The sequence below is a fragment of the Chiloscyllium plagiosum genome, unplaced genomic scaffold (assembly GCF_037043375.1).
Source record: "Chiloscyllium plagiosum isolate Xiang-an unplaced genomic scaffold, Cpla_swu_hap1 HiC_scaffold_17, whole genome shotgun sequence".
NCBI classification, from domain to species: domain Eukaryota; kingdom Metazoa; phylum Chordata; class Chondrichthyes; order Orectolobiformes; family Hemiscylliidae; genus Chiloscyllium; species Chiloscyllium plagiosum.
Genome location: NW_028270155.1, coordinates 49,031,639 through 49,053,463, shown reverse-complemented (window position 1 = coordinate 49,053,463; position 21,825 = coordinate 49,031,639). Strand labels below are relative to the sequence as shown.

The following is a 21,825-nucleotide window of genomic DNA, read 5'->3' as shown; positions in this document are numbered from 1 at the left end:
CAAGGGGAGGATTGGACTTCCCAGACTTTAGGAAATATCAGTTAAGTTCCCTATTAAGTTACATAATTGATTGGGTCTTGTCTGATCCACAATCAATCTGGTTGGACATCGAGGCCTCTCAAGTAAAATACCCACTTATTAACCTTTTATTTTCAGACAAGAGGAAAATCATTACAGATCACTGTAAAAACCCTATAATACTAAACACAATTAAGGCTTGGAATATAATGCGGCACCGATAGTGGGAGCATGGGGATTCCAACCGGGGTTTACAGATGCCACTTTTAAACTCTGGAGATCCAGGGGTATCTCATGTCTAGGGGACCTATTTAAGGATGGGGTCCTGATGTCTTTTGAACAGCTGCGTCAGAAATTCGGATTACCTAATGGAGACCTCTTTCGATACTTCCAAATTTGAGATTATATACAGAAGACGACTACGTTATTAGATAGTCTTTATAAATCAGATAGAGAATGTAGTGTCCTACGACCAGTGGGGGTATCTCCCGTCAGTACTATTTATCATTTACTACATGATGAAGTATCGGGAGATATGGATAATCTGCTTAAAACATGGGATCAGGATTTGGGACTAGAAATCTCTATAGAAACGTGGAATGATATTTGGGAAAACGCTAGAAGAATTACTATCTGTAACAGAACCCAGGCTATCCAGCTGAAGATACATCATAGGGGGTCATAAAGCACTGGTTCGACTGGCAAAATTTAAGGCAGGAGCATCTCCAATGTGTCCCAAATGCAAAATAGAGGTGGGCACTCTTGTACATTGCCTATGGACCTGTCATAAGATCTGTAGATATTGGACTAAAGTAGCAAGTACCCTGACAGAAATTTTAGGAACGGAAATTAAAGTGGACCCTGTATCTCTCCTTTTGGGCTTTTCGAACTTTCCCTCCCTGACATGTACGGGAAGAGACTGCTTTCTATTCTTTCTTTCTGTGCAAGGAAAAATATTTTGGTGAACTGGGTGGCTGAGAGCCCCCTGGACTTTCAAATTGGCACAGATTAATTATGGAATGTATTCCCCTTGACTTCCTTACAAATATGGTACACCGAAAGACCGAATTATTTTATAAAATATGGCAGCCCTTCTTGAATTACATAAATACAGATATCTCGGCTATCCTAACAAGGGCTTTTATTTAATTCAGATTACAAACCTGGCTGGTCCGGGGCGCCTTAGGAGAGGAATCCCGCACGAATACGGGTTTTATTACATGTTAACACATTCCGAGCATGTAAGAGACTTAAATATACACTCTGGTTAGTTATAGGTTAGATTAGTAGATAGTTGAGTTTTGTTTTTTTTTCTTTTTCGTTTTTTTTTCTTCTTTTGTTAAATTTTGGCTATTGTATATTTGATTTAATTGTATATCAATGTTTATATTTGAGAGTTTTGTTTATTTTTGTAAACTTGTAAAAATGTTAAATTTCTAATAAAAATATCTATAAAAAAAATTATTAAACTTAAATGATCAGTTTTACAAAGAATTTCCAACATCTGTAGGAGTACAAATACACAGCTAAATACAGGATGACTATCACTACTCAAGCACATCAATAAACATTACCCATGTCTATTAAAGTTAATCCAAGGGAAAGCAATAGCCTAATAGTTTAATGGGGAGAAAGTGAGGTCTGCAGATGCTGGAGATCAGAGCTGAAAATGTGTTGCTGGAGAAGCGCAGCAGGTCAGGCAGCATCCAGGGAACAGGAGAATCGACGTTTCAGGCATAAGCCCTTCTTCAGGAATGAGGAAAGTTTGTCCAGCAGGCTAAGAGGATGGACTTGGGGGAGGGGCATCGGAAATGTGATAGGTGGAAAGAGGTCAAGGTGAGGGTGATAGGTCAGACTGAGGTGGGGGCGGAGAGGTCAGGAAGAAGATTGCAGGTTAGGAAGGCAGTGCTGAATTCGATGGATTTGACTGAGACAAGGTGGGGGGAGGGGAAATGAGGAAACTGGTGAAATCCGAGTTCAGTAATAGTATTACTGCTGGACTGTCAATCCAGAAACTCACCTAATCTTCCAGGAACCTGGATGTGAATCCTGCCATGGCAGATGGTGGAATTAAAATTCAATTAAAAATATCCGGAATTAAGAATCTACTGATTACCATAAAAACCATTGTCAATTGCTGGAAATATCCATCTGGCTCACTAATGCCTAACAACGAAGGAAGTCCACCATCCTCTGGCTTACATACGACTCTCAACTGCCCTCTGAAATGGCCTAGCAAGCCATTCAGCTGTAACAGTCGCTACGAAGTCTCAAGAAATGAAACCGGAGAGACCGGTTTAAAGGGATAAAATCTATTTATGTTTGAAAAAGAATGGGCTTATCAGTGATAGGCAACATGGTTTTGTGCGGAGGAGATCATGCCTTACCAATTTAGAGTTCTTTGAGGACATGACCAAGTTGATAGATGAAGGAAGGACTGTAGATGTCATATACATTGACTTTAGTAAGGTGTTTGATAAAGGTTCCCCATGGTAAACTAATAGAGAAAGTGAAGTCACATGGTGTGCAGGGTATTCTAGCTAGGTGGATAAAGAACTGGTTGAGCAACAGGATACAGAGGGTAGTAGTTGAAGCGAGTTTCTCAAAATGGAGAAAGGTGACCAGTGGTGTTCCACAGGGATTAGTGCTGGGGCCACTGCTGTTTGTGATATACATAAATAATCTGGAAGAGGGCATTGGTGGTCTGATCAGTAAGTTTGCAGATGACACAAAGATTCGTGGAGTAGCAGAAAGCATGGGGGACTGTCAAAGAATACAGGAGAATATAGATAGACTGGAGAGTTTTTTTAAGATTAGATTAGATTACCTTTGAGGAGAAAGTGAGGTCTGCAGATGCTGGAGATCAGAGATGGAAATGTGTTGCTGGAAAAGCGCAGTAGGTCAGGCAGCATCTAGGGAACAGGAGAATCGACGTTTCGGGCATTAGCCCTTCTTCAGGAATCTTCAGTTTCTCCTGTCGATTCTCCTGTTCCCTAGATGCTGCCTGACCTGCTGCGCTTTTCCAGCAACACATTTCCATCTTAGATTACCTTTGGTCTAACAAGTCCCACCGACCCTCCAAAGGGCAACCCACCCAGACCCATTCCCCTACATTCACCCCTGACTAATGCGCCTAACACTACAGGCAATTTAGTATGGCCAATTCACTTGGCCTACACATCTTTGGATTGTGGGAGGAAACTGGAGCACCCGGAGGAAACCCATGCAGACACGGGGAGAATGTGCAAACTCCACACAGACAGTTGCCCGAGACGGGAATTGAATCTGAGGTCCTGGTGCTGAGGCAGCAGTGCTAAACACTGAGCCACCGTGCTACCCCGAGTTGGGTGGAGAAGTGACAGATGAAGTTCAATCCGGGCAAATATGAGGTGATGCATTTTGGGAAGTCTAGTTCTAGAGCGAACTATATTGCAAATGGAGAAGCCTTGGGAAAAGTTGATGAGCAGAGAGATCTGGGAGTTCAGGTCCATTGTAGCCTGAAGGTGGCTACACAGGTGGATGGAGTGATCAAGAAGGCATATAATATACTAGCCATCAGATGGGGTATTGACCATAAGAGCTGGCAGATCATGTTAAAATTGTACAAGACATTGGTTTGGCCCCATTTAGAATACTGTGTACAGTTCTGGTCGCCACATTACCAAAAGGACGTGGACGCTTTGGAGAGGGTGCGGAGAAGACTTACGAAGGTGTTGTGCTAGCTATGAAGAGGGGTTGAGTAGGTTAGGATTGTTTTCATTAGAAAAAAGGAGATTATGGGAGGACCTGATTGAGGTCTACAAAATCATCAAGGGTATAGACAGGGTGGATAGAGATAAGCTTTTTCCCAGGATGAGGGATTCAATAACGAGAGGTCACGCGTTCAAGGTGAGAGGTGAAAAGTTTAAGGGGGATATACACACAGAAAGTACATTACATAGAGATTGGTAGGGGCCTGGAATGCGTTGCTAGCAGAGGTGGTAGAGGCAGGCACGGTAGATTCATTTAACGTGCATCTGGATAGATGCATGAGTAGGTGGGGAGCAGAGGGATTCAGATCCTTAGGAATTGGGTGATAGGTTTAGACAGTGGATTTGGATCAGCACAGGCTTGGAGGGTTGAAGGGCCTGTTTCTATGTTTTAGACCACCTTGCATCAACACAGACACCAAAAATGACAACAATACAAACAGCCCTGCCCTAGTCAGGGCATAGTTATACTCTCAGAATCACACCTAACAGACAATGTCCCAGAAACCAACATCATCATCCCTGGGTATAACCTGTTCCATTTGCAGGACAGATCCAGCAAAGTTGGCGGTGGTGGTATATAGTTGGGAGGGAGTTGCCTGGGAGTGCTCAACATTGACTCCAGAGCACGAGGCTTTGGGTTAAAAACGAGCAAGAAAACCTCCTGCTAACTACCACAAACTGTCCTCCCTCAGCTGAATCAGTCCTCCTCCATACTGAGTGGCACTCGGAGGAAACATAGAGTGGTAAGGACACAAAACATACTCTGGGTGAGGGATTTCAATCCACCACCATGAGTGACTTGGCAGCAGGACTACTGATCGAGCTGGTCAGGTGTGTGGCAGATGGTGAGGGAACCAACACAAAGAAGAAACATACTTGGCTTCATCCTGAGCAATCTGCCAACTGCATATGCATCTGTCCATGGCAGTATGGGTAATAATGACTATCACATAGTCCTTGAGAAGAAGTCCTGCTGTCATATTGAGAATACCCTCCATTGTGCTGTGTGGTAATGTGCTAAATTTGACAGACTTTGAACAGATCTAACAACTCAAACCTAGGCACTCATGAAGCACTGTGGGTCATCAACAGCAGAATTGTATTCCAGCACAATCAGCTATCTCTTGGCTTTGCATATTTCACACTCAATCATTACCATCAAGCCTGGGGATAAACCCTGGATCCAATGGAGAGTGCAGGAAAGCATGCCAGGAGCAGCCCAAGGCACACCTGAAGATGAGGTGTCAACCTAGTGAAGCCAGCAAACAGGACTACTCACATGCTATACAGCATAAGTAGCAACTGACAGACAGAGCCAAGCAATCTCTCAACCAATGGATCAGACTGAAACACAGCAGTCCTGTCATATCCAATCATGAATGGTGGAGGACAATCAAACAACTTAATGAGGCAGGTGACTTCACAAAAATCCTTGTTCCCTATGATGGAAAAGCTCATCTCATCAGTGCAAAAGAAAAGGCTGAAGCAGTTGTAGCAATCTTCAGCCAGAAGTACCAAGCAGATGATCCAACACGACCTCCTCCAGTAGTCCCCAGCATCACAGATTACAGACTTCAGGCAATTCAATTCACTGCACGTGATACCAAGAAATGGTTGCATGCACTGGATATGCAAAGGGTATAGGCCCTGACAATATTTTGACAATAGTACTGCAAACTTGTACTCCAGAACTTGCTGCTTGTATAGCCAAGCTGTTCCAGTTTAGAAGAACCTTGATTATCCGAACAAGATGAGCAGGCACTATTTTGTTCAGATAATCGATTTTACCTAAAACAAGGGAAGCCCTATGGATCTAACCCTGTGCTCTACTGGAGAATATGTTTAACTCTATAATTTTAATGAGTCTGCCATCTAAAACTAACCTTTGCAGTCTGCAAATTACAGGTTAAAATGAGAAGAACTTGCCATCACAAAAATAATGTATATCAAGTCCCAGCATTAAACAAGGTCCCAAACAGCTTCTATGATCACAAGAGCATTTGTCAGTTTCCAGGAGCTCAGTCTTGCGATAGAAAGCCAAAAGCACCACCTCGTGTATGCATTTATGTTCTTGGCCTTTTTTTTAAAATGAACAGCCTGGTAAAGTGACGGGAATACTGTAAAATACTTACTTTTGCAAAGGGTTGTGCAATGAATCTTACCTAAAAAAGTATCCAGTCGCTGATGCTTGAGCTGCTTTTGTTTTTGTTTTGCCAGCGTTTTCACATGTTCTTCAGTACAGATAAGTCGAATACACTTACCTCTTTGATTAAACGTTTTTGTGGGACCTTGAAATCTGCTTTGGATAATCCGAAATTCGGATAATCGAGGTTTGGATAATCGAGGTTCCTCTGTAGTCACAACACTTAGCATCTACCCTACACAGTGGAAAATGTCCAGGTGTGTCATGTAAACACAAAAAGCAGGACAAGTCCAAGCCAGCCAATTTCTGCCCTATTGGTCTCCTCTTGAACATCAGTAAAGTCATGGAAGATGTTGTTATCAACAATGCTATCAAGCAGCAACTGCTCAGCAATAATCTTTTCAGTGATGCCCAGTGTGGGATCCTGACCTTATTACAACCTTAGTTCAAAGATGGACAAAAGAGCCAAATTTCTGAAGTGAGGTGAGGTGAGAATGACTGCCCTGGACATCAATGATGCTTTCAGTCAAGCATGGCAACAAGGAGTCTTAGCAAAGCAAGGAATCAATGAGTAAGAGGGGAGTGAACCTGCTGCTGGTTGGAATCATACCTGGCACATAGGAAGATAGTTGTGGGTGTGGAGTCAATCATTTCAACTGCAGGAGTTCCTCAGGGTAATGTGCTCAGCCCAACCACTTCCAGTTGCTTCATCAATGACCTTCCCTCCATCATAAGGGCAGAAGTTGATTTTCTGGTCAATGGTCATCCCCAGGATATTGATAGTGTGGGATTCAGTGACAGTAACACATGAATGTCAAGGAATAGTGGCTACAAGAGGAGGTCAGAACCTAGGAACACTGTGGTGAGTAACTCAGCTCCTGACCTCCTAATACCTTTCCACCATCTACAAGGCACATGTCAGGAGTGCTTTGGAATACACCCTATTTGTCTACATCGATGCAACTTCAACAACACTCAACAAGCTTATGCCATCCAGCGCAAACCAGCCCACTTGCCTGGCATTGCATCCACAGGTGCACAGTAGCAGCAGTGTGTACTATATACAGGATATATGGCAGAAATTTAACAATGTTCTTTAGACAGTATCTTCAAATGCGTGACCACTTTCATCGACAAGGACAGGAGCAGAAGATACATAGGATCACCAATACCTGTAAGCTCCTTGCTCCCTCGCCCCCACCCCGCCAGACTATTCACCATCCTGACTGAGAAATACACTGCTGTCCCTTCATTGTCACTGGGTCAATATCCTGGAATGCCCTCCCGAAGGGTATTGTGGGTCAACCTCCAGCACATGGATTGCAACAGTTAAGACAGCAGCTCACCATCACATTCTCCAGGGCAACTATGGATGGGCAATAAATGCCAGCCAGCCAGCAACAATCCCACAACACACCCACCTTTTTTTTTGAGAGTCCACATGTGTGGCTCTAGAAGCTTGCACATGCTCTATCAATAGGTTTGCCTGGTATCAGCAGATATTGCCATCAATAATAGACTCCAAGGTTCTGGAGATCAGAAACGTGGATGCAGCCTCAGTGCTCGGGTAAAGCCGAGCTGTTTCCTGAAAATGTGGCAGCACATTTCTCATTTTATTGTAGCACATGTGTTGAAAAACCACTACAGACTGCATGTGCAGAGTTGAGCCCTACATTACTACACTGGAAATAGCTTCTTTGCTCCAGAAAGCAGTACATAATCTAGACAGCCCGCCACATTCAAAAGTACATAGTTTTTGGGCTTAGATACAATGAGGGTTTTTTTAATGCGATCTATAGCCTGCCATTATTATATATTCCTCACAGTTGCCTTTTTCTATGTTAGGAGTCTTTATCATAACAGGGAGCAAGCAAAAGAAGTCATTATGACTTGCACCAATGCTGTACCGTGAACAACTGGCAGGTGGTGTACTGGGGCAAGAAGTTTCCAACAGTTTTCCCACTTGTGAGCTGGAATATTGTACCAGCCAAATGCAATCACAAAGAGTAGATGAATTAGAAAAACATTGAAGGATAGAATTCAAACTGCCTCTGAAACGTGCTGCTATTCTTATGTCAATTATTTGGCTCAGTAAAAATACAAACAACCACTGAATCCAAAATTGATGTCTAAAAAGAAAAATCAGTGACCCTTTAAGTAAACACTGCAAGTCATTTAGACACCTTCTACTTGGGCAAAGTTCCAAGTATAGAATGCAAATTTAGTGAAATAACTCAAACCTATGCAGATTTTTAAAAACTACATTGGTCATTACATACCATAATAAGGGACTATTTCCTCTATTTGTTACTTTCAGTGAAAATGATAAGTGCTTTACACATGTACTTACACATTTTGTTAAAAAGAAAATTTTCCCAACATAGCAAACATTTAATGCATCCGTGATGATTAAAATTCAGTGCTGTTTAAGCTGGCTAAACATGTTTGAGGCTGCTACAAAATCGTAAACACACCAATTTATATTTTTCAACTCAATTTTTTTTCCTCGGGAGACCATTACAGGTAGACAGTACAACTAAACAACCTGTCATTTTTGCTTGCACAGTTACAGCAAAAACAAGATTGAGAAAAAAGGCAAAATTGATGCCAGCTGTTCAGTAAATCTTTGAAACAGGACTGTACACAGTGACGATTTTCTAGTATACCCCTAAATTAGCAGAACAAAGGCCCTAAGAATTAGACATAAATAAATAACAAATGTGCTTTATTTCTGCATTAATATTGCAGATCAGTTTAAATACAAGTCAAGATATTAACCTTGCACCCATCAACATTCTAATATGTTGCACAATACATGCATTTATACAGAAGCTAAACAGAATCTATTTTTAAATAAAGTGATTAATCTTCCAGCATAATTAATAATTTTTATTTACCATTTTTTTTATTTGCCAACAAGCACAAACAATGGCTTTATTCACAGAACCACGCACTAGCTAATTATACTATTGTACCAATTTTGAAATATGCTAAGGATACCACAACTACCCACTGCACCTTTCCAGGAATTTGAACAACTTCACGTTTAATACAGCAATAAGATTTATCTTAGCATGTCCGTTTCTCACCCATAAATGAGCTGCTGACTACAGCAAAGTAAATTGCCACCAGGCATTCCCAAACAGATTTTCAGGCCAATGCCAGTGTGCTCCACTGGATAATATTTCTGCACATGCTTCATCAGCCTAACAGCAGCACTGCAGCACTGGTAGGCACAGGCAATCAAACAGCTCCTCTGAAACATTGTGAGCAAATGCCACCTTTAGGCCTAAGCTAACAAATAACAAGGCTAAAGAAAGCTCTAATAGCTAAGATGGCGGTGCATTGCAACTCAGTCACCAACCAGTAGAAAAGAAGGTTATGCAATCCCATTAGCCTTTAGTCCAAACCCCTCCTCCCACTTATCCAGTCTTTCACTTACCCTTCCTCTAGACCTCCGCACAGTAGCCATTTTGTCATTCAACAAAGGCTAGCCCTCCGCTTTTTCACCTCCAGCTCTGCTCGTGAGGAAGATATTCAATGATAACTGCTAAATGGCCTATTTGGTGTGCTGCATTAAAGATACACATTTCTCTTCACAAAAACACATCACGGTTTTTATCAGCGTTTATCCTCCTTGTTAATCAATACTGCCACACATTATCACTGCACATCCAGAAAAGGTACTATGACACAAGATTCTGTTTGTATGCAAGAACTGCTGAATGTCTAATTAAATAGAGGTTTGCAAATCTCGTCTCCAATAAAGCTAAGTAAAATTATGCACCAAAGCATGAAAATGCATCAGCATGAATAGAAATGTCGTTCAATAACAGCAGAGATTGCTCACTTGGTCCAGCAGATGGTGCTGCCTATTGTCACTCTGCTGGGTTTTAATGTTACTTGCTCACCATCCCCCAGGACTCTTTGTATCTGCACCTCCTGTTCCTTTTTATCGTAATGACCAAATCTTTTTCTGTAAGCACGTGTCCGTTTTAATTTTATAATGACGATAAGGTAATTTTATATTGAGACAAATTATACTTTGAAGGATACAAGATCTTAATAAAGCTGATCCACAGAACAGGGAAACAAAATTAATTGCAATCCTTTCTTTGTTCTTCTCACTAAATTTAAATGGGGTCAAAACAGACAACAAAATAACAGAAATTCTCATTTCACGTAAATGAAATATACTGTACTTAAGTGCTAGATTTTTAAAAAATGTATGCTTTTCTGACAATGTATTCATTATTATATTTTTAGTGTAATAAGGTGCTGTTTAACATTTTAACTTTATTTAACAACTTCAAATACAAAGTTTTGTTCATAGCTTATCTTGTTGAATATCAACCCTATCATTATTATGGCAAACCATAATAATATCACAACATGTTTAATGTCATTTTAAAACAGTTACTGCTAATTTAAGTAAACTCAATGACAGTTTAGAGAATTACAAAGGACAGACAGGTTACACTTGTGTCTTAGTTTTCAAATCTGTTAAGGTGCAACTTACTTTCAGTAGTTAGATTACATAAACCAGAATTGTTAGAAGTCTCCACTTACGAACTACACAGCAGAAAGGTATCAAGTTCAATGTCCAGTCTGCAACAAGTTGACCACTACAAATGGCCTAGTTAGGACTTGAAAGAAGGGGAAGAAGAAAATTCAACTTTCACTGTCCACAGAGATACTCTAATTGCAAATTAGTGTGTATAAACAAAGGAAGAGGTCACATTTTGATGGATGACCTCTAGCACTCAATGTCAACATTAACCCCCAAATTATGGTCACAAGCAAGAGGCAAATAGCAGATAGCAAATCACGTGCACGGAAATGTATCTTAGCACGATGGGTGGCATCCTGGAGGGAGGCAGTGTGCAGAAAGCAATCTTTAGGATTTCACTCGACAGACCAACAGCTAACATAGTTTACAACATGAAGCCACATAAACGCATCTTTTTAAGAAGAAATAGCTTTCTAATCTCATAACAGATGGCACCTTAAGTGACCGACAAAAGCTATGGTCCAAAAAACATTAATCACAAAAAGTGAGGAATCCTTCAAATTTGACATTTGGAGGATTTTTTTTTAAAATGTGAGTTTTAGTGCAATGATCAAGTTGTAAGCAACTCAGTAAAATGTGAATCATTTCGCTCAAAATCAGGAGACTAGGATTGGTTCATGCTGTCTTCACTGAAAGCCTCAGACATTAGGACCCTGTTGATTAAACTTTTACCAAAACAAACACATTTAAACAATTCATTAATGTATGTCCTCTCCTTTTGGCAGACTTTATACTATGGAAGCCAAAAGCAAAATGTAGCAGATGCTGATGATCAAAAATAAAAACAAAGTGCTGGAAAACCTCAGTAGGTCTGACAGCATCTGTGGAAAGAGAAACAGAGTTAACATATCAGGTCAAATTTGGCTTTTTTTTTGGTACTGATTTCTTACTCAAAAAATACTAGAATACAGACTGTCCAAGAACCTGTTGAGTTCCTCAAGCCCTTTTCTTTTATTACCTTGCCAGCAAAGTCTATTAAATAAAATTTATTCAAAATCCGAATATAGGAGTAGGCACAGGCCATTCATGCCCCCAGCCTGTTCCACCATTCCAGATCATGGCTGACCATGTATCTCAATACTATATTCCAACATTATCCCCATACCCCTTAATGTCATTATTAACTAGAAATCTACTAATGTGTCTGGAGTAGGTAATTCAAAAGACCCACCATCCCCAGTGAGGACATTCCTCCTCATCTCAGTCCTAAATAGCTTACCCTTTATCATGAGGCAATGACCACTAGTTATAGACCACACAGCCAGGAGAGAGATCCTTTCTGCAGCTTCTTTGTGTAGTCCTTAAGAAGTTTAAAAGTTTCTGGGATCACCTTACAAACTCAAAAGAATATAGGCCCAATCTCTCTAATCTTGCTTCATAGCACAAGTCCTATCATCCCAGGAATCAGTCTGGTGAACCTCAATGACAAGGATCCTTCCTTACGCAAGGGGACCAGAACTATATTCCAGTATTTTTAAAATAAAACTGAAGCAACAACTTTTTTACACCTGTACTCAAATCTTCTTCTGATAAGGGTTAATATTTTTTTTCCATGCCAAATTGTTTTCTGCATTTTCATGCTAACTTTGGTGACTCATGGGCAAAGACATCTAGGTCACTTTGGAGGAATGGTGAGCAGACCGACAAAAGTATGTTAAAGGTTGAGTGCAAGATGAAGACACAGTGTGCGAATGTGAGAGAGCGCACAAGCGAGAGACAGAGCATACAAGAGGTGACTGAGCAAGAAAGAGAGGGCAGGCAACAAAAATCGACAATATGCTGCTTAGATTTTAAGAGATATTTCTACAACTGGAGGTACATTCAGAGCCAAGTACACAGGCACTGAAAATCAGGGATGTGTGAGGTGTCATAATTGGAGATTTGTAGGACTGGAAGTTGTCACAGAAACGGGGAGAGGAACGGACATGCAGCAATTAAAACGATCATATCTGTTGTCTAAGGTGAGCTGCTGTCAGATCATTCATATAAGAAAGTAACCATGATGTTCGGGATGGTTGACGAAACAGATGAATAGAACCTAAAGGGAGGTGATGGCCTAGTGAATCACTGGACTGTTAATCCAGAGGCTGGGAGAAAATGAGGACTCCAGTTCCAGAAAGGGCAGAGTTGGATGAGTGGGCTAGTGTGCAGCTTATTTTATGGATGAATAGTCTTTGTCATTAGCAGCAAGGTATCATTTAAAATGTCAAGGAGGGTATTGATTATCGATTTTTTTTCAGGATAGATATCCAACAAGTGAATTTGCTGCCTGTAACCTTTGTCACAGAAGGATTTTGTAATCATTCGTGTGACGAGGACATCACTGGTTAGGCCAGCATTTATTGCGCATCTCTAGTTGCCCAGTTAGAGTCAACCACATTGCTGTGGATTTGGAGACACATTTAAGCCAAAACAAGCAAGGATGGATGCAGAAGAATCCATACTTTGGGCATAAACCCTTCATCAGGACTGTTGGGTGGTGGTTTGGGGGAGGGGGGGGGGGTGGATAGAGAAGGATGGAGAGATAAATAGGAAGGTGGGGGTGGGGGAAGTGGCTGGGAAAGCAAACAGTTAATCCAGGTGGATGGTGACTATGATAGGTTGGTGGGGAGGGTGGAGCGGATAGGTGGGAAGGAAGATGGACAGATGGGACATGAAGGGCTTTTGCCCGAAACGTCGATTTCGCTGCTCCTTGGATGCTGCCTGAACTGCTGTGCTCTTCCAGCACCACTAATCCAGAATCAAGAGGGCAGAGCCAAGTTGGAGAATTGGATCTAGGATGGAGGATTTTGAAACTAGTACTGAAGTTGACTTTGATGCCGTGTGGTTGAAGAGTCCCAAGGCGGAAGATGAGGCATTCTTCCGCCAGTCAAGGGCCTCCTCCACTCCAAATTCCAAGCCACCAGATGACTGGAGGAAGAACGCCTCATCTTCCGCCTTGGGAGCCCTTCAACCACGCAACATATAGTTGATTTCATTAGTTTCCAAATCCACACCACCTCATACCAGATCCAACTCTCCAACTTAGCACTGCCCTCTTGACCTGTCCCACATGTCCATCTTCCTTCCCATGTATCTGCTCCACCCTCTTGACCTATCACAATACCCCACACCTGCATCCATCTATTGCCTTCCCAGCTACCTTCCCTCCAACCCTCACCCTCCTACTTATCTCTCAGTCCCCGTCTCCGCTCCCCCCACATTTCTGATGAAGGGCTTGTGCCTGAAATGTTGTCTCTACTACTCTTTGGATGCTGCTTGACCTGCTGTGCTTTTCTAGCACCACATGTTTTGGCTGTTAATCCAGAGACCCACATAATGTTCGAATCCCACAATGACTGATGACAAAATTTGAATTCAATAAAAATCTGGAACTAAGAGTCTAATGATGACCATGAATCCATTACCGATTGTCAGAAAAAACTCATGTTTCCTTCAGGGAAGGAAACTACCATCCTTACTTGTTTGGTTAAATGTGTCTCCAGATCTACAGCAATGTGGTTGACTCTTAACTGGGCAATTAGAGATGGGCAAGTAATGCTGGCCTAGCCAGTGATGGCCTCATCACACAAATGATTACAAAATCCTTCTGTGACGAAGGTTACAGGCAGCAAATTCACTTGTTTGATATCTATCCTGAAAAAAAAAACAATGGTTACATTTGAAACCAAATACTGAGTAGTTATTGTTTTGAATTTCAGCTTTTGAAGTAAAAGCAATTCCAAAGATTAGTCACATATGAATTGGGATGAGAAGGAAGCTTTAATCAATTGAAAGAAAATTCCCAAAATTGAATTTAAATGAACATTTTTTGGAAAATTTGGGAAATCTTCCCACTGCAAACATAATATTTTTATCCAGTGTATAGATGGTAGTTCCTACTTGGACACAAAGAACCATTTTTGTAATTGCTGGAGGTCAATCTAAATGTAGATGTATATTTAATGCTTTTGATGTGATGTGGACCTTAAAATTGCTAAAAGCACCCATTCTCTCAGCCAGTCTTTAATGTACTGACAGTTCACACTCCCATTGGTCCATACACATTGGCAAGTTTTGTTAATCACGACACTTTTACAACTTTGTTAAATTAGTACATATTTTGGTAGATCAAGGACCACCTAGACTTATACATCAAAACGTTAATTTAAAGTCATATTATATGTAACAATTTTTACAGAATATATATTCAGAGTTTGGAAGTGCAAACATCAAATAATCAAAGTCTCAATTCATATATTGCACAAAAAAACCCAATGAATAACTGAAAAGACTAATCACCATCTTACACAGTGAAATCCTTCAAAAAACACTATTTTAATTGTATCAATATCTTTGCAATATAATAAGTTGTGACTTGCTATTCTTTATATTTTGGGTTTGAGAGAGGTGTGTCGGAACAAGCAGTTCAGAATTCATATATTTGTCTCACGTGTATAACTCTCGAGTGGTATGCACTCATATGTGCATATATAAAACATACATGCATATAGGGCGGCACGGTGGCACAGTGGTTAGCACTGTTGCCTCACAGCGCCAGAGACCCGGGTTCAATTCCCGCCTCAGGCGACTGACTGTGTGGAGTTTGCACGTTCTCCCCGTGTCTGTTTGGGTTTCCTCCGGGTGCTCCGGTTTCCTCCCACAGTCACAAAGATGTGCAGTTCAGGTGAACTGGCCACGCTAAATTGCCCATAGTGTTAGGTAAGGGGTAAATGTAGGGGTATAGGTGGGTTACGCTTCGGCGGGTCGGTGTGGACTTGTTGGGCCGAAGGGCCTGTTTCCACACTGTAATGTAATGTAATGTAATCTAATCTAATCTAATGCACGAACAGTACATCAAGACTGCACTAACACAGGACCATGGCCACTGTAGGAAATTGCCTGCAAGATATCAAAGATGATGTTCTCATTTATCGGTTTACTCAACTGGATGGAACCAATTTTCAGCCAGCTATTTCCCAGGAGGAGAAAAGTGCAATAGCAAAGGATAATTTTACAAAAGTTCAAGTCCTCTCATGCTGCTTGCATTTGTCCTCGCAGCTAGTTAGAATCAGCAGGATCTCCCTCAAACTACATTTTGCAAAAGAAAATTTCATGCTTGGCCATTGAAATGCTAAGTTTATTGGGAGAATTGTGGACACAAATATTCCATGATGTACGACAAATATACTTCTCCTTGATAGAATTCAATCAGTGCCTCAGACAATCGACCTCAAATGCAGCACCATGAAAAGGAACATAAGAACAGAGGCGCCCAATTCCTCCATTCAATTAGATTATGGCTAGTCTGCACCTCAACTCAATTCACTTTCATTCCATATCCCATGTGGCCCTCACCTAACAAATAAAATGATCTTAGTACTGAAAGTTCCATGTGTCTTCAGCATCCATAATCATTTGTGGAAAGACTTAAAACCATGAATGCACATTCAAGTTCCAAACTGCTGTGACCTGTGTGTGGGAAAAAAATGTTTCCTGAATTTCACGCTAAGTAGTTTAGCCTTAATATCAAGATTATTGTTGCAATTATGAAATTTAAGATTATCATGTTTTGTAACAGGTTATTTTGTTTAGAGTAAAGTGAAAGGAGCCATGTACAATGTTCTGAAGTATGTCTGACAGTAAGCCTAGGTGATTTGCTTGTTAGAGGTTAAAAGTGTCCTAGATTGTTTCTTCTTCCCAGTAAACAAAGCATTTACATTTGGACTCAATGGTAACAGCATGTGCACCAATAACAGATAAACTAAGAACATTACTGCAGGAAGAAGTGGTGTAGTAGTAATGTCAATACACTAGCAATTTAGAGTGCTCAAATGACGTTTGGGGACACAAGTTTGAATTCTCCTATGTGAGATAGTGGAATTTGCATAGAGTCAATACTGAAGAAAAATACTGAGATGCATTACTGTGTAAACAATTCTCTGACTTCAAGTGTCAACGTATGTTGGCTGGAAAATATGAATGAGCTGAGTAAGTTACTCTGGTTCAATAATTTCAGCAACTTGCCACAATTTAATACTTCAGTTTTCAGATTCCACTTGTGCATAGATTCCTGAAAACAGAACCTCGAAAGAAAAGAAACAATGTGATGTCAGGAAAAGCATTTATTTGAGCAAAAGCGAAAGAAAATCAGTTAAAAATGAACAAACCCCCAAATCAACAATTTAAGATTAAAGGCCACCTGAAAGAACAGATATAAATGGATATAAACTAGTTTCTTGCTTGAAATTTTCATACTTCATAGGGATAAAATTCATCATACTCAACAGGCAATAAAAAGAGAAATACTTGAGAGCAGTCATTTCAAGCTTAGAAAATATTACAATTTCTGGTATGCAAATAAGTCAAAATCCTAATTACCAAAATAGCACAAAAACCCTTAAAACCTAAAGGCAAATGGAATTTTGACCTTTATTGACAGGGTTTTGGAGTTTAAATATGGTAAGGTTTGTTTCAACTGATAGGGTGTTGGTGTGGTCGCACCTGGAGTCCTGTGCACAGTTTACATTGCCATATTTAATGAAGAATGTACTGGCACTGGAAGCAGTTCAACCAAGTGCCATTGGATTGATTCTTGGAATGAAGGGGCTGACTTATCAAGAATGGCTAAATAGGTTAGGCAATTTATTCATTCATGTTTAGAAAAGTGAGGGGTGATCTTAAATGAAAAATACAAGATTCTGAAGGGGCTTGACCGAATAGTTGTTGAGAATATGACTCCACTAGAAAGGAAAATCTCAAACTAGCGGACATAGTGATAGAATAAAGGGACATATTTAAAACTGAGATGCAAAGAAATTTCTTCTCCCAGAGCAAACGTAGTTCATTCAGTCCATTAAGACTGCTTCACCATTCAAAATGAGATCATGGCTGATTTGACAATCCTCAATTCCACTTTCTGGTCTTCCCCACAGAACCCTGAACTCCCTTAAAAATTAAACATACTTAATGATCCAGCCTCAAGAGCTCCCTTTTGTAAATAATTCCACAGATTCAGAACCCTCAGAAGAAATTCCACTTCAGGAGCTGAGTGGTCCCTGCTGAATACAAACTGGGCATCACTGGGCAGGTTATTGCAGAACAGGTGCTGCTTGATAACTGTTGATGACATCTTCCATCACTTTACTGATGAAGAGCAGATTGATGGGGTGATAATTGGTTGGGTTGGATTTGTCCTTTTTGTACACATGACATACCTGGACAATTTTCCACATTATCGAATCTTGTTGAACGATGGGGCAGCCTTGAGTGGCTGAATAGTCAACTCCTATTTCTTATGTTACAACTTAGCTCGTACACATATCATCATTACATCAAGGGAATGCTGAAGATTTTTAGTTTCTTCAACACAACTCATGGAAATTGATGGCAGGAGAACATGTTGAAATGAAGGGGTTTAATTGGTCCAGTAATCTCCTTTAGTAAAAGATACCAAATCTAATTTATGCAGCAGTTTTGTTCTTGGGTAGGAGGAGACTTGGAGAATGAGATAATTGAATGGACTACTGAACTTTACAGATCAGTCAAAGATTAGAAAGAAATTAAACAAAAACATGTGAAACAATTTCTAATGCTCCTTTTCCCGTAGCATAATCAATAGAGTAGGAATGCCAATTTGCAGGACAGTCAATTGATCAGATGCCTCAATTGTGAAACTGACCTGTACTCCATCCATAGGAGTTGCATCACAAAACAGGCCACCCACCCAATATGTCCGTGCTGTGTTGACTTCCAAATTGATCAATGGTTCTGATAACATTTATTTGCTCCAATGTCATAGTCAATTAGCTCCTTTCTTTTCATCCACCTGTCTAATCTAATCATGAATATGGTGTGAAAGTGAATAGGATTTCTTCAGGGACTTCACAAATCTTACTTTATCCAATTTGAATGAATCTGGATTCAGAAACCCAATGCAAGTTGATGCACTCGCAGTTAATACCAACATTCATGTTGTGTGCCTGTGTGCACGCTGGTGGTGGAAGGTATTGAAAAGGGGGAGTTCAGAATGGAAAGCAACCAGACAGTAAGCTAGATAAAATCTAAGTCTGAAGATCAATACAACATTTAGCACTTGAGTCAGTCACATTTCTGAAATTGGACCACCCAGTGTAAATTTTTTTTTGCTTGTGAACAGTTGAACAATCATCCTGAAAATTAATGAAGTTTGTATCACTAATCTTTTGCTTGAACACACTTTAAAAGCAAACAGTTAAAATGCAAATTATCTCTGTACATGGCAGCACATCGTTTCAGTTCCTCCAGCAAATTAAAAGCAGGTGTTAGTTTCAGTACACTATTAATTACAGACCAATCAGGGAGCTACTTTCAAAGATTTAGAAACTTGAAGCCATTTGCTGCCCTTTCGCTACAGTGTGATACAACTATCTCCACATAAGTCAATTTACATGGTACTTTCAGAGATTTATTTGAAGCTGTATCTGGCATCTATAACCAACTAAGAAGCATATTATTAAGTACAGTGTACTGAGAACAGTTTAGGAAGCTTTTGTGCTAGTAGTACATACAAGTGAAAATACAACTGGCAGCAGGAAAAAGCCAGTCGGCGCACTGAACTTGCGCTGTCATTGAAAGAAAATCACATTCGCCCTGATTTGTGTTCTCAGCTCTATTTGCTTCCACCCCAGAAAACCTTTGACATGAATTTATGTAAAACTCTGTTATCTCACTTTTTAGATTGGAATCAATCTAAACATCAGGTCATAGACAGAGAACACAGGGGGCTAACACCTTCAACATATTGTCTAGCTATCACCATTGTTAACAGCTAACCAGAGAATGCAACTTTTAAAAAAAAAGGGTTTTGTGATTTACAAATGAAATAAGTGAAACTGTCACTGTATTCTAACAGATGAAAGGCTTAACAGACAATCAATTCTTCAATGTATAATTTCAGTTACATCACACTGCAAATTTTTGCTATAAATTCTGTGTTACGATCGAGCCCTCCACAATCACCTGATGAAGGAGCGTCGCTCCGAAAGCTAGTGTGCTTCCAATTAAACCTGTTGGACTATAACCTGGTGTTGTGTGATTTTTAACTTTGACTCCCTCGTAAGTCAAGAATTTAGTGACCTTTGCTTTAAAAAAATATTCATGACTCTGCCTCCACCAATTTCTGGGGTAAGCATTTCAAAGACCCACTACCCTCAGAGAAAGAATTTGTCCTCATACGTAATAGTTTATTAGTTAGTAAGCGTAACCACTATAGACAATGTATAGTAAAATACAAAGTGTATTTTAAAACTGTTCAAGGTATGCCAACTCTCAAATATCCATAGAAACTTATTTTTACGTTAAAGAATTCTATAATTTCAAAAAGTACAAATCAAAATCTTTTCTTTTAAAATATTTTTCCTATCTCCTTCCTTAAATATCACATGCATGACAAGATGGCAAGATCACCTGACAGTGAAGACAAGAATAAGCTACAGGAACTGTTGCTCTGAAAGTATCTCTCTTTATGCTTCCAGCTGCAGTTTTCTATCCACCAACATGGAGTCGGACATCAATGTACATCACAAACTTCCCTCTCCACATGATTTCACCATCCTTCAACACCACCTTCCCCCATCCCAAACCAATATCAAATCCACATTTCTCCCAGTTTTCTGAAGGGTAGTGATTCAATGCACAGAAAAGCTTCATAGATACTGCTGACTCTCAATTAAACCTGACAGTTTGTGATAGAAAGACTACTTGGGTTTTTTTTGGACTGTAGACAGAAAACAAGAACAATGCACATGGCTTTAAAAACACATTAAAATGCCTCCAAGAACAGGCAGAACTATGTACATGTACTCAATGTTGCAAAGAAAACAGAGGCATGAACGTGCTTAGATCAAATTAGACCTGATGGATGCTGAAATAGATTAACTACCATTAGACTCCATTCATCCCAGATTCCAAAGTTGGAAGGTTTACCATGTTTTCAAAACAACACACAGCGACTAATGCAAAGCAAAAAGAATTTCTGTACATTTTTATCAAGTTCCTTCAACCAACCAATCAGATGGATTTGTGCAAAACTTGCAACTTTCCAAAAATACCATTTTTAAAAATGCATTCATGAACATGCCTAGCCCAGCATTTATTGGCCACTCACAATTGCTCGGGACATTAATGAGCTACCATCTTGAACTGTGTGTGGTGTAGGAACCCAGAGTGCTATTAAAAGGTAATTCTAGGATTTTGACCCAACAACAGCAAAGGAATGTGATACACTACCAAGGCAGGATGGTACGTGATGCGGAGGGAATTTGTTGCGAGACAGTATTCGTACGTACATGCTGTCTTTATCCTTTTCAGTGGCACAAGTCATGATTCTGCAATGAGCTGCTGAAGGAGCCTTAGACAGTTGTGGCAGCACCACTTGCAGATAATACACACTGTGCAGTGGTGCAGGCAGTGAATGTTCTTGTGGATGGGGTGCCAATCAAGTGAGCTTTGTTGTCCTGGATGATGTCAAGCTTCTTGAATGTTGACGGAAATACACTCGTACAGGGAGGTTGAAAGTATTCCATCATGGTGCTGAGGAGTCAAGAAGAGAATTACTCACCTTGGAATTCCTAGCCTCTGGCCTGCTCTTTTAACAATTATATTTATATGGCTGGTCCGGATAATTTCTGGTCAATGGTCATTCCTAGATTTTGATACTGGAGGACTCAGCAATTGTAGTGTAACTGAAAGTTAAGGAGACATGGATTGATTCTCTCTGGTTAGAGGCAGTTATTATCTCGTTCTTGCATGACACAAATGTCACTTGCCACTTATTAGCGCAAGCCTGGATGTTGTACAGGCCTTGCTACACTCTGACATGGATCGTTTCATTATTTGAGGAATTACAAATGGCATCAACATTATGTAACCATCAAACATCCCCAATAATGACCTTATGAAGTCGTAAAAGTCATTTATAAAGCAGATGGAGATGAGAGGGCTTACAATACCCAGATGAACTCCTGCAATGATGTCTGGATTAGAGTGATGCTGGACAAGCACAGCAGGTCAGGTAGCATCTGAGGAGCAGAAAAATCGACATTTCGGACAAAAGCCCTTTGTCCCATGCCTGAGACAATGGCCCTCCAGCTACCATACCCATCTTCCTTTGTTCTATGACTCCACCCAGCACAGATTCCTCCTCCAGTCCCGAACCCAATTCCAGTTTTGTTCAGTTTGGAGATATCCAAATCAATAAAATGCTGCCATGCTGTCAAGGGCAGTCACTCTCACCTTTACTTCTGGCATTCAGCTCTTTTGTCTATTGTCTATACTGGATGTAATCATACCCTCAGAGTGAATAATACTGCACTTAATAATTT

At 40.3% G+C, this 21,825-nt stretch overlaps 1 protein-coding gene across 6 annotated transcripts in view; it reads right to left on the bottom strand.

Moving 5' to 3' along the window:
- Positions 1 to 21,825, bottom strand: part of chd9 (chromodomain helicase DNA binding protein 9) — a 242,429-nt gene that overhangs the window by 116,129 nt on the left and 104,475 nt on the right. The window contains exon 1 of one of the 6 annotated variants that reach the window (XM_043706977.2): positions 9,356 to 9,707. The exons of the other annotated variants lie outside the window; for them this stretch is intronic. Coding sequence (XP_043562912.2) covers positions 9,356 to 9,385 — 30 coding nt within the window. The 5' untranslated portion in view covers positions 9,386 to 9,707. Of the gene's footprint in view, positions 1 to 9,355; positions 9,708 to 21,825 lie in introns of those variants that run through there. 6 annotated transcript variants of the gene reach the window in all.